We start from the raw sequence: 13,061 nt of genomic DNA, 5'->3' as shown, positions 1-13,061 counted from the left end.
CACCACCCAAATAACCCTACCCCAATATCACCAACATGTTCATGTTTCTCTCCCAATCTTTTGGTGTCAAACACCATCACCAACACAACAAACCTCTCCTTACTATTCCATATCCCCAACACTTTTACCAGAAAATTTTGAACCTTCCATATCCCCAACACTTCTGTCAGAAAATTTTGAATCTTCTCCTCAAGTTGAAACTCAGTTATCAACACACCCAAGTAATCAAAACCCAGAATTTAGTGAAGGAAAAGAAGAACAAAAAGCAATTATCAAAACCCATCACAACCAAGAAGAAGAACAACAAGAAAAACAATTAAGAAAAAGAGGAACAAGAAGAACAACCCAGAATTTTCCGAATCAATTATGTCCCACATCGCCGCTTTCTCTATCAAATCTCTTCCTACCAAATTTTCTTCAAACAATTAAGAAAAAGAGGATCAATTTCCCAATTCTTACAATGAACCTATACTCAATGGTCAAAGATCACATACCAATTGAACAACTTCCATCTAGGTTTCACATATCAATTGAAGAAAACAAACAGTGGGCTCCAGGTATTGATCACGTTAGAGTACATAAACTACATGAAGATGAACTTGGAAAAGTCAATTTTGCGTGGCATATCTACACTACATGGTTCCATATCGATATCTTAGTTAACGATGGTTATGCTTATACTTTGGCTATTGATGAAGTATTTTGTAAATTTGTTACAATTACTCTTACTTCACACTTGCTCATAGTACTTCACACTTTCTTGAAGATTAAGTGGTTGTGCCTACCGTGTGAAGATGGCGAGATGAACATTATTTATTCACTAAGGTTAATTTTGCGAGAATCATTGGCATATGAGTTTGGGTACGAGGTTGACGATTACTTGCACATTAGTATCCTTCCATTCCAGTGCAAACTTCGTTCGAAGTGGGAATTACGGATCGCCATGACAAAGTTCATCGTCTGCGGGTGCATCAACTTGTTTTCTTCAGCGAAATCGATTCGGGACGAACCTTCTGGGGAACAGGGTGCTGATGCAGGCGCATAAACGTGTGGGCCCACGTCTACGCGTACCCACATCCTATTTGGTTATAATAGTAGTTTATTTAGTATAGGAGAAGTTACTTTAATTTGATATTTCTTTACTTTTAAAGTTTCTATGTTTGAGTAGTTTATTATTTTAGGAATCCTAGTTTGAGTCTATCTAGGAAGGTTTATTATCTTACAAAAGGAGATCTAGTCTATGTTATTATTCATATATTGAAGAGAAAAACCATTGAAGTTATTAAGAATTTAAGTTTATTTTATCGTTTCTTACAGTTTTCTTTAATTATTCTTAGTTTATTTTATTGTTCTTTAATTATTCCGCTGCGACTACATCAGAACATCTGCAAATGGGTGTACAAGACTAAACTAAAGTCAGATTGGAGTATATAAAGGCACAAATTCAGACTAGTGGCCAAGGGGTTCCATCAGCTTGATAGATTAGACTACTCTGAGACATTCAGTCCAGTAGTTAAGCCTTCTACAATCAGAGCGGTTAGCTGTTACCAATGGTTGGCATATCAAACAACTGGATGTTTCCAATGTTTTCCTTCATGGTGTGCTTGACGAGGATGTGTATATGATGCAACCCCTTGGGTTTATTAATTCAACCAATTCTTCATTTGTGTGTCACCTTCACAAATCTCTCTATGGGTCAAAACAGACCCCTAGAGCCTGGTATACCAGATTCTCTGAGTTTCTTCTACACATGGTTTTCAAAGGGGTTCTACAGATTACTCCATGTTTGTTTTTATCAAAGGGGTTGACACTCTAGCTTTCTTGTTATATGTACATGATATTATATTGACTAGGTCATCTGATTCTCTAATTCAGACTCTCATTAGCACTTTGAGTACTTAATTTGCAATGAAGGATCTTGGTTCACTTCATTATTTCTTAGGAATTGAGGTGACTCCTCTTCCTTCATCTGGTCTGTTACTTATTCAGCAGAAATATACCTCATTACCTTGTTATATTTCTCTAATTCAGACTCTCATTAGCACTTTGAGTACTGAATTTGCAATGAAGGATCTTGGTTCACTTCATTATTGGAGCTTCTTCAGAAGGCTGATCTTTTGAACTCCAAGCAAATTTCTACTCCTATTCCTTTTGGTAAAAGGTTATCGGTTCAAGAAGGGGATCCTTTGCCTGATCCTACATTTTATAGAAGTCAGTTGGGGGCTTACAATATCTCAATATGACTAGACCAGATATTGCTTTTGGAGTAAATTATGTGGCTCAGTTTATGCATTCTCCTATTGAGGCTCATTTGCAGTTGGTTAAGAGAATACTTAGGTATCTAAAAGGCACTTTAGGATCTGGTGTTCCAATTAATTCAGGAGACATCTCTTGTCTCGGAGCCTACAGTGACTCCGATTGGGCTGGGTGTCCAGACACAAGAAGATCCATTTCAGGCTACTGTGTGTTTCTTGGCTCCACTCTTATTGCTTAGTCTTCTAAGAAGCAACCTACAGTTGCTCTGTCTAGCACTGAAGCTGAATACAAAGCATTGGCAATTGCTTCTTCTGAGTTACTTTGAGTCTCATATGTGTTGGAAGGATTGGGGGTTTCTCTCTACCTATTTTTAGCTGTATTGTGATAATATGGGAGCAAAGCATCTTGCCATGAATCCAGTGTTCCATGCTCGCACCAAGCATGTTGATTGATCACCATTTTGTACGAGAATTGGTGGCTTTAGGAGTTCTTCAATTGGAGTTTATTCCTTTCTCTACTCAACTAGTAGATGTGTTTACCAAGGGTCTTTCCAATCCTTTGTTCACTCTCTTCTTCTCTCCTTGATGCACTTTGTTCCTTCTCCAATCTGAAGTCGGTCTCTGGCATGCAGCTTGAGGGGGAGTGTAAAGCAGTGGATTTGAAATAAATAGAAGTGAAAGGATGAAACTAGAATAATAGAGGGTTTTCAAAAGGTTGTTAAAGTTGTTAGTCCAGCTACGACAGTTACTTATAACTAACTTTGTCTCATCCATAAAAAAAAAACTAACTTTGTCTCTCTAACAACTCATTCATATTCTTGTATAAATATGAGTTGGTCTCTCGTTTCGATATAATGAAAAACTCTCTGATTAAACTCTCTTTCTCTATATCTTTCTCTCTCTGAAACTTCTCTAAGAAGATTATTCGAATTATCACACAGTAGTCTACCATCTACTGACTATATTATATCATCTCTTCCCCCATAGTGTGGAGACCATCAACCACATAGGTCTCTCAGCCGTAGCAGTGACGGGACTCACGGCCAAATATGAGTATTTTATATGTTTCTAAGTTAGGATTAGTAGTAATGAAGAAAAATTAAGTTTAGTAATTATTTCCTTCCTAGTTGTGTCTATCTAGAAGTGTCTAAAACTCTATAAAACGAGTCCAATTTGTCCTTATTATTTACATATTGGAATATTATCAATCAAGTTTTTTAGTAATCAAGTTTATCGTTTTTATCTTTATTTTATCAGTTTATAGTGATAATAAAATCCTTTGCAAAAAACTCACAACCCTTTAGGGTCTGGTGCACTTAGAAGAAGTACAAAAATTAATAAATGTTGTGATAATGAAATCTTTTGCTAGAGAAAATCAAGAGTATATCTATCCGTGTTTAGAATAAACGAATAGGAATAATTTGGTTGGAATAGAAAATACAAGACACACTACACAATATGCCATTAAAAACGCAAAAGATGTTTCCAACACGAGGAATGATCACTTGGTGCTTGGGTTGATACGGCAAGCAAAAATAAGTTGTAAGAAACCAGGCAAGGAGATCGGCGTAGGTGGACTCGAACACGTGAGTTCAAGGTAACTAATAAGGGTGAAAGAGGTATTCAAGTCAAATATTCCTACCCAATAAGTTCAAAGGAAATATTCTCATATATATCTCCAAGATATGAATATATTAGAATTAGGATTATTTCTATATCTACGTTATTTATTTCCATCCATTGTAATTCTCTTCTACTATAAATAAATATGGAGGTATATGGTTTTCCTCAACCAAAACCTAAATCTTTTAGTAACAACCCCTAAAGTCTATGATAATTTAATTCTAAACTGAGAGCACAATAACATAATTTTACTTTATTTATACCATCAAATTACATAGTGAAATACAAGAGGGTAAACAACAACCCAAGAGTATCCAACTCCAGATACCTCTTGGATTTTGGAGGTAAGTACTTCATAAAACAAGTGCATGTGCATTTATTTGGAAATTAAGAACGTATTTAGAAACTAGCCGCTGGCATATTGGACATAATATAGCATATGATCTATGCATCAGACCAACTAACAACCATATTACCCCAATCATTCTCAGGTACACCAAGAGCTCTCCAGACAGCTTTAGAGGCATCAACTATGTTGCTGTGGCACGGAGGCTGGTAGTCATGCTCGGCATCACAACCCACCGTGGAGTCACATTCATCAACCACTTTCGCCACCACACTCTGACCATTTCCATTTATTCTTATGTACTTGTTACACCGACTTCGGTTGTCAAACCACCCAGTGGATAATGCAACCACCCTAGCGTTGTCAGAATGGAATTGACCATCACATGCTGAAGCTCCACCACCATCTCCACCTTCTTCAAAGCTATTTAAGGTTAAACGGGCTCTACCTCCAGAAGGAGAACACGTATGTGTTTTGTAAGGTTGGCCTTCTACACAACACTCTGAGTTGTTCTCTGTGTTGCATTTACCGGGAGGTGGTCTCCGACCTATCAGAGTCCCGCTAGGAGGACAAGTGAACTGAGCTTCTATTGTTGTTAAACAACTTGAGAACACTGCGACAACAACCACTGCGATTATTAATACAAACACACAACTACTATTTTTCTTCATTCTCTCTATATCTATTTGTAGTACTTACTTAGTTTCGTATGAAAATGTTAGACAAAGTGCTGGGGGTTTATATAGCCTGTCTAGACATTTGGAGTTACTAAAGATATTTCTTACATTCTTATCTCAGTCATTCATTCACAGATTAATCAAACGGTTGTAATTGTTTGAGCTCCACGTCAATGGCAAAACAAATAGAATATCAATTTTCTTTTAACCATATGGTCCATATCTATCCTCGGTTTTTTGTCAAATATATCCTCCTTTATTTAAGACGTTCACATAAGAGCCGGGAAGATAAAACCTCCTTCGCTTTCCCTCAAAGTATTAACTTGAGAATTTCCATTGCCCTTGTGTTGAGGTGTTTGCACAATTAAGAGCACCTCCAATGCAATATTCACAGGGTGTTTGATTTTTTTTAGCATTTCTTAAGTGTTTGATAATCGCTTATGTCATTTGCTTTCCATCAATTTTAAGTGCTTGTTTTTTGTTTTTATATCAATTTTAAAGGCGCTTTGGGAAAATAAGAACAAATTTTGGAGTCATGGACTTTGTTAAAAATTGCTCAACTTTAGTTGACTAATTTTTTTCTAAACGTTTGAGGCAAACCATTTTGAATGGAATATTTTTGCTTTTGTTTTTATTCTCCACAACTCCACCACCATTTTTTATACACTCCGACAATGGTCATCGACGAACGACCATTCCCAGCAACCTTAAATATTTTTCTAGAATTATTCTCCTCTATCCACCACCAGGGACGAAATCAGGAATCAGAATCAAAGGAGGCCAAATGTACATATGCATATAAATAATTTTTCATTTTTATATTTTTTCATGGACTACCTAAAGTAGTTATTGTTACAAACTACTTACGTTAATTCATCCAAATAATACAATGACAAAATAAGATTAAATATTTTACAAGAATGATCTTCTCATTGTACCAAACACACTGAAATTATTACAGTGTAATAAACCAATAGACGACTGAGAACTGTAATAGTTTCAAATAATTAATTAAGTCATTAGTGTTCAATAGACCTTACACAAGCAATTCTTTTTACACAACTAACCGACAAAATTACAAAATTATAAGTTTAAACATATAATTAGGAGCTAATTCGTATAGCTGATGTTCTCGAATTTTTATATTAAATCTAACGTTGGCTACTAGTTTAACGTAATATGAGTTTATGGATATACTCTAAATATTTTATTAGTTACAAAATTTATCAAATCGAACACCACTAGAATATCTGCACTGGAATATGTATCCATTGATATACACTAAGAAATGTTCGATATCTACGTCAATTTTATCGATACCTATATGCAATACATAAAAGACTTAACTATTTGAAATGTATATTCAAATCAAGAACGGGCTTATGATGAAATGATGTACTAATATTTAGGGGTGGGAATCGGACGGGTTCGGACGGGCTCGGGCTTCAAAGTGTCGGGCTCGGATAAGCCGAGCCCGAGGTAGGGAGTCGGGCGGATCGGGCCGGACGAGACACGCCATCTAAGTGTCCGTAGCCCGTCCGAGCCCGGCTGCCCGAGCGGGTTCCAACGGACTCAGGCCGGACGGGCTCGGGTTATTTTATTAAAAAAACATAATTAAACCGCCAATATTTCTAATATAAAAAACGAATATTAAATATCATCATCATCATTAAATCTTATATTATTAAAATAATTAACACCATTTCTAATTTAAGAAATAAACAACTTTTTAACAAAAAAATAAAATAAACAACTAATATCACAGTTACATTTCTTCTTCATTAAGTTACATATCAATCATCACATTCAACTCATCATCACCATTAAAGCTTACATCATCAAAAAAATTTACATCTCATTACTTGAAAGATTAAGAAGATACAACTAATTAATACAACTTCCAGAATACAAACCCTAACCCCCCCAAAATTCTTAGAATCAAAATTTCTCTCTTCCACAAAAATCTCACTGACTTCACTGGACTCCAGATCTTCTGAATCTCCATCCTCATAATCAACTCTGTATAATCCTATACTATAAGATACAACTTTCCCAAGAAAAATCCCATACCCTTCAAAGTCCTTCCTCAGGTTCCATTCACGGCTACAAGATGAAACCCTTTGTTCCACAAAAACTGAATAAAAGCACTCCTTTTAAACCTAACAAATCGAAATCAACACAAACCACATAAAACTTCAGGAAAAGAAAAAAAAAATCAGCCTCAAAATGAAATCTAGGGTTTCTGGAGATAACGAGAAAACAGAAAATCTAGGGCTTCAGTTTTCATCTTACCGTGGTTTAATGGAGTTCTGTTACCATGGTTTAGTGGAGTTCTGTTACCATGGTTTGATCATTCATAGAGGCAGGGAGAGATAAAGAGGCGGACCGAGAGAAAGAGTTGGATTCGTGGAGAGAGAGGCGGAGAGAGAGAAAGAGAGCGGCGGAGAGAGAGAGACAGCCGCGGTTTCGAGTGAGAGCTAGGGTTTTTACCCTGAGAAAAGAGGGGTATATATAGGCTGGTCGGATTTAATCCAACGGCTGTGATATTATGTAATCTCAGCCGTTGAATTCAACAAAAACACGCGGATCCTTCGGGCTGATCGACGGGCTACTCTTCGGGCTCTACAAACGGGCAACCTATCGGGCTATACATACGGGCAACCTATCGGGACGGGCTTCGGACGGGCTTTACGGGCCGGGACTCGGAATTGAGAACCTGTCCGAGTCCCGACCCTATTAGCCCGATCTATCGGGCCAGGTTAGCCCGGCTCGGGTTGCTTTCGGTCAGCGGTCACTCACGGTTCGGGCCGAACGGGCCGGACCGCGGGATTTCGGACCGTTTTCCCAGCCCTACTAATATTACCCCACATTGATAAATTGGTCTCCCCATATTGACTTAACTATGTTGAGGCCCCTCCTTGCCCCAACATAGTTCCGTCCCTGTCCACCACCTTCGACCGCCATCACCATCACTATTCCTCTCTCTTCTTCTCCCTCTCTTTCTTCTCTTTCCTCTCTCTTTCTTCTCTTTCTTCTCTTTCTTATTTCTTTCTCTTCTTATTCGCTTTGTAGCTGTTTGTTGAGATTTCCCCTAACCAAGCCGGTTTTCCCGCAAAGGGGAGTAAACCAGTATGAATTGGTGGCGGTTGGATTTGGTAATGGTGGTGGTAGGAGATGAAGCTGAAGAATAACTATTTTGTTTTCCTTTAAAATTTTACACCCAAAAGTTGATCACAATTTACATTCCCCATTAAATTTTCTACTTTGGAAAGTTTTCTTATTTTCCGAAGTTCCCGCCATTTTAAGTGCTATAAAAATGAATAATTATCAAGTTTAATCCTCAAATATTTTAATATGACAACGGCTAAAAGAATCTGCATAATTACTCAACAAAGTTATTTGCCAAGTACAACCTTTTTTTATTAAATTTCTAAACAACACTAAAATCCGTTTTGTTGGTATTATCTAGCAAATTATATCGCGAACTTTAATTGCTAAAGACAAAATGTTTTTCGCTAGGAAGAATTACTGAAATCCCCGACTTTTCATAAATAATGCGTTTACTGAAACCCCCGACTTTTCTTAGTAATTACTGAAACCCCCGACTTTCCCCCCACTTCCGTTAGATTCAACGGTGTGACGACGTTAGATGGAGAGAAATGACCAAAAAGCCATTTACTAAAACCGGACCTATTGAGAGATCAGACAACGCAGACGCCTTAAACACAATACTGGGGGTGCTTATATCAACAATCCTTCTTCTCCCTTACCCGTGACACTTACCAGTACCAATCAATTTTTCTCTCTCTACGAAGGCGCCATGAAAACTACATGAAACCAGCCTTATCAAACTCTCTAACGAAACTCAATCAACAAACCAGGTATTCTCCCTCTCTCTCTCTCTCTCTCCATTCGAACTACCTCTCTCTCCATTCGAACTACCTCTCTCTCCATTTGAAATTGAACTAGGTATATGATACTCATAACTAGGGTTTTTCGAAATTGGTTTCCCCCTTTCCATTCGAACTATGGTTTTTTTTTCTCTCTTTACTGATTATAACAATAATCAGGAAGAACAAAGTAGTTTTTAATCAATCAAAATTTGATTCCGAAATTGGCTTGATTTTTCTCGAAATTGGCTTGATTTGTATGAAATTTACTTGATTTTCTTGATAGAATTTCAGACATAGCTTCCCGACGACATTATGAGCTCGATAAGCAAAATTTGATTCTCGAAATTGGCTTGATTTATATGAAATTTACTTGATTTTCTTGATAGAATTTCAGACATTATGAGCTCGGTAAGCAAAATTTGATTCCCGAAATTGTCTTGATATGTATGAAATTGTCTTGATTTGTATGAAATTTACTTGATTTTCTTGATAGAATTTCAGACATAGCTTCGCGACGACATTATGAGCTCGATAAGCAAAATTTGATTTTTGAAATTGACTTGATTTGTATGAAATTGGCTTGATTTGTATGAATTGGCTTGATTTTCTTGATAAAATTTCAGACGTAGCTTCGCGACGACATTATGAGCTCGATAAGCAAAATTTGATTCCCGAAATTAGCTTGATTTGTATGAAATTGGTTCGATTAGTATGAAATTGGTTCAATTTGTATGAAATTTACTTAATGTTCTTGATAGAATTTCAGACATAGCTTCGCGACGACATTATGAGCTCGATAAGCAAAATTTGATTCCTGAAATTGACTTGATTTGTATGAAATTGGCATGATTTGTATGGAATTGGCTTAATTTGTATGAAATTTATTTGATTTTCTTGATAAAATTTCAGACATAGCTTCGCGACGACATTATGAGTTCGATAAGCAAAATGTAAGTTTCTTTTTTGATTTGTGATGTAAATTTATTCATGTGAGATGATGTTTATTAACATACTTGTCTAACAGGAACCCAATTGGGGGTAGGCGTACTCGTAATTGAATGGCTGAAACACCTCCACCACCACCAAGTAATCAATTTTGTTCCTCTTCTCCAGTTTCATTATAGTTTCGTTTTATGAGATTGTTTGAAAATGATTGTCTTTGTCTTGTAATAGGTGGTACTACTGCTTTCAGCGACACTCCGTTAACAATCGATGATTGTATTGTAGATGATTCTTCTGATCCTATTTCGGTATTTTTTTTAAGCTCAAATAGATCCGACAACTGGCAATGTAATGAGATTAGATGATATTTGTCTAGATGAGGAAGATGAAGATAGATTTTGGAAGCACAATGGATTTTTGGGTGAGGAATATGAACCAGAACCTGATGTGGATGAGGAAGATGAACCAGAACCTGATGTGGATGAAGAAGATGAACCAGAACTTGATGTGGATGAAGGAGATAAACCAGAACCTGATTGAGTCTAAAGAGGCTATGGAGAATGAGAATCCTCCTACCCAACAACCTCCACCGCATTTTGATCAAGCACAAGAAGATGAAGAGTTTGGTCACTTTGTTTGTCCAGGACACAACGGTGTTGGAAGACTTCGAAATGGAATTCACCGATGAAAGTAAAGTTCCCCTTGCATTCAAAAAAAGTATGGTTTTCTCATCTATTGGCATATTTAGAAAGATAGCTAAAAAAATATGCTATCTTGAATAAATTTGAAATGAGACTTCCAAGGAATGAAAGTGATAGGATAATGTGGGTTTGTATCGGAAAACCCAAACCTAATCATGAAGTTAATGGTGTAAATCGTTGTCCATGTCATATGTATGCGTCTCCAGTTCGTGGTACAAAAACAATGAAAGTTAGAAGGGTATATGATGTGCATACAAGCGGAAAAAGGGTTGGTAAGAAGAATAGTAGTGCCTCTTATTTATTTTGTGCAGATGTCGTAGAGAAACATGCAAGGGAGAACCCGTCTGGGTTTAATTCAGAAAATGTCCAAAAATATGTATGGAGGCATTACAAAGTCAAAATTGATTACATAAAAGGTTATAGAGCTTGGTGTCTTCTTAAAGATAGATTATACGGAAGTTTTGAAGAGTCATTTACTTTTGTACCGTTGTTGTGTGAAAAAATACCAGAAACAAATCCTGGTAGTGTTGCACAATATGGTATAGATATGGTAACTAGGCAGTTCAGGTATTGTTGCGTGTCATACCAATTTTCACTCCATAGATTTAGGAACTCTTGTAGACTTATAATAGGTCTAGACGGACGTTTTCTGAAAGGTAAGTATGGTGGGACTTTGTTGGCAGCCACCGCATTAGATGCAATGGGGGGTTTGTACCCGTTGGCAATTATGGTTTCTGATGCAGAGAATGAAGGCAACTGGACCATTTTTCTTGAAATACTGAAGTCGCATTTGATGTTCAAGGGCAAGAAGATTACTGATGTAGAACGCAGCGGAATTTAAAAATAAACTAAACTTTTACGAAGAACGATCAAAATAACTGAATAAACTGTAAACTTTGATTAACTTCAATGGAGTTTTTCTCTTCAATATATTCATAAACAAAGACTAGACCTCCTTTTATAGACTACTAAACTTTCCTAGATAAACACAAACTGGACTTTCCAAAATAATAGAAATACTAAAACTTCCTAAACCTAGATTCATTATGAATCCTTCTAAATTAGGACTCTCCTAAACTTCTAGAACGGCCGACTAGGCCGCGGGCGCGCCGGTTTGCGGGTCCGTCCCGTATGCGCATGCATCAGCTCCCCGTTCCCCAGAAGGTTCGTCCCGAACCGTTTCGATGAAGAAAACAATAGGATGCACCCGCAGACGATAACTTTCGCTATACCGATCCTTAATTCCCATTTTTCACGAAAGTAGCCGAAAATTCGAAGAAGACACTGATGGACTAACGAACCCACTATTATTCGGACCCCTTGATACGACAAGATTCTTAAAATCAACTGTAGGGAAGAAACATCCAACAAATTGTGACAACGACCATCATCTTTTAGTGGGATGAAGATGATTTCGAACACCACATATTCCTCCATGAAAATTCGAACCTTCAAATTCAACTTCCAATCCATCGCGAGCCCGCGTTCACCAGAAGTAAGAAAGTAAACTAGTGGCGAGATACATTTCTTTTTCTTCACATTACTCTTTTCGTTTAATCCCAACAAAGCAGCAAAACTAGTTCCCGGATAAATAACACCAACAGTTTCAACCGTCTTGTATGTTGGTACAGTAGCCTTGAAGTTGAGTTAGGCAGGTCCCATAAGTTCACTACCTTGTCTGTTCTAGCGTTGACCAAGGTCCACTCATTCTCAGATACAACCAATGAAGTTACGGCCGAGAAATACTTTTCTAGCACAACCACACTTTTCTTTCCGACAAGATCCCAAACTCTAACTGTTGTGTCATTACTTCCAGAGAACAACAACATAAGATGAGGGACACCAATCTGTAATGATTCAGCCAATTTGGCACACCAGTTGATGTATGCGTTACCTGCGTCACCGTATATTGATTTGACATTACCATATTCATTCTCAATCTGAGCAATAATGATAGGACCACCTGGTGATGCAAATAGCTTTTCTTTTCTCATCATATCTACTATCAGAGTTGTGAAATTTGCCATCTCATTCTTGAAAACATTATTATCAGTCTTGATTTTAACACCGTCCATATTGTGTAGCCACACTGGTAACCCTCCATAATTCCATTCAGCACGGACAGAAGGTCTGATACGAAGTATAGCGTACAATCCTGTGTCTTGCACCGTTTTAAGAAATCTTAGAAGATCCAAATTATCTGAAAAATCATAGTGGCGACGTTGTGGTTCATGAGAGTTCCAAAAGACATAAGTCTCAATAGTATCAAGTCCACCTTCTTTCGCTTTCTTTATCAAATCAGGCCCCATCTCGGGTGTGCTGCGGGGATAATGAATGAAACCAGACAAGAGAACTCGTCGTTCTCCGTCAATCGTTATAGCTCTTCCGTCGTATGAAACATCCATACCATAACAATAAGAAGAAGAATACATTGTCTCAACATCAACTAACTTACCTTCCTTCAAAAATTGACGAAGTATAGTTCGAAAAGTAGCAGTATCTGGTTTATACTTATCTTTCTCCATGTCAGATAAAAGTGAATAACCAGAACTAGGAGAACCAGATTTATAAAGACCCACAACAACAGAATCATAAGTATCAAGATTTGGCTTACGATTATAAAC

At 37.2% G+C, this 13,061-nt stretch overlaps 1 protein-coding gene and 1 pseudogene across 1 annotated transcript; one reads left to right on the top strand and one right to left on the bottom strand.

Moving 5' to 3' along the window:
- Positions 1-4,116: 4,116 nt before the first annotated feature.
- On the bottom strand, positions 4,117-4,919 carry LOC147538819 (kiwellin-1 pseudogene; annotated as a pseudogene).
- Positions 4,920-10,525: 5,606 nt separating this feature from the next.
- On the top strand, positions 10,526-11,278 carry LOC147538818 (uncharacterized). The gene has a single exon (XM_086643016.1). It carries the CDS (start codon positions 10,526-10,528, stop codon positions 11,276-11,278), a length of 753 nt encoding a protein of 250 aa, XP_086499142.1.
- The last annotated feature ends 1,783 nt before the right edge of the window (positions 11,279-13,061 follow it).

The sequence above is a fragment of the Eschscholzia californica genome, unplaced genomic scaffold (assembly GCF_041429995.1).
Source record: "Eschscholzia californica isolate CP2 unplaced genomic scaffold, dmEscCali1.0.p SCAF_5, whole genome shotgun sequence".
Lineage (NCBI taxonomy): Eukaryota > Viridiplantae > Streptophyta > Magnoliopsida > Ranunculales > Papaveraceae > Eschscholzia > Eschscholzia californica.
Note: the sequence above shows the minus strand (reverse complement) of the source record. Positions and strands in the feature narration are given on the sequence as shown.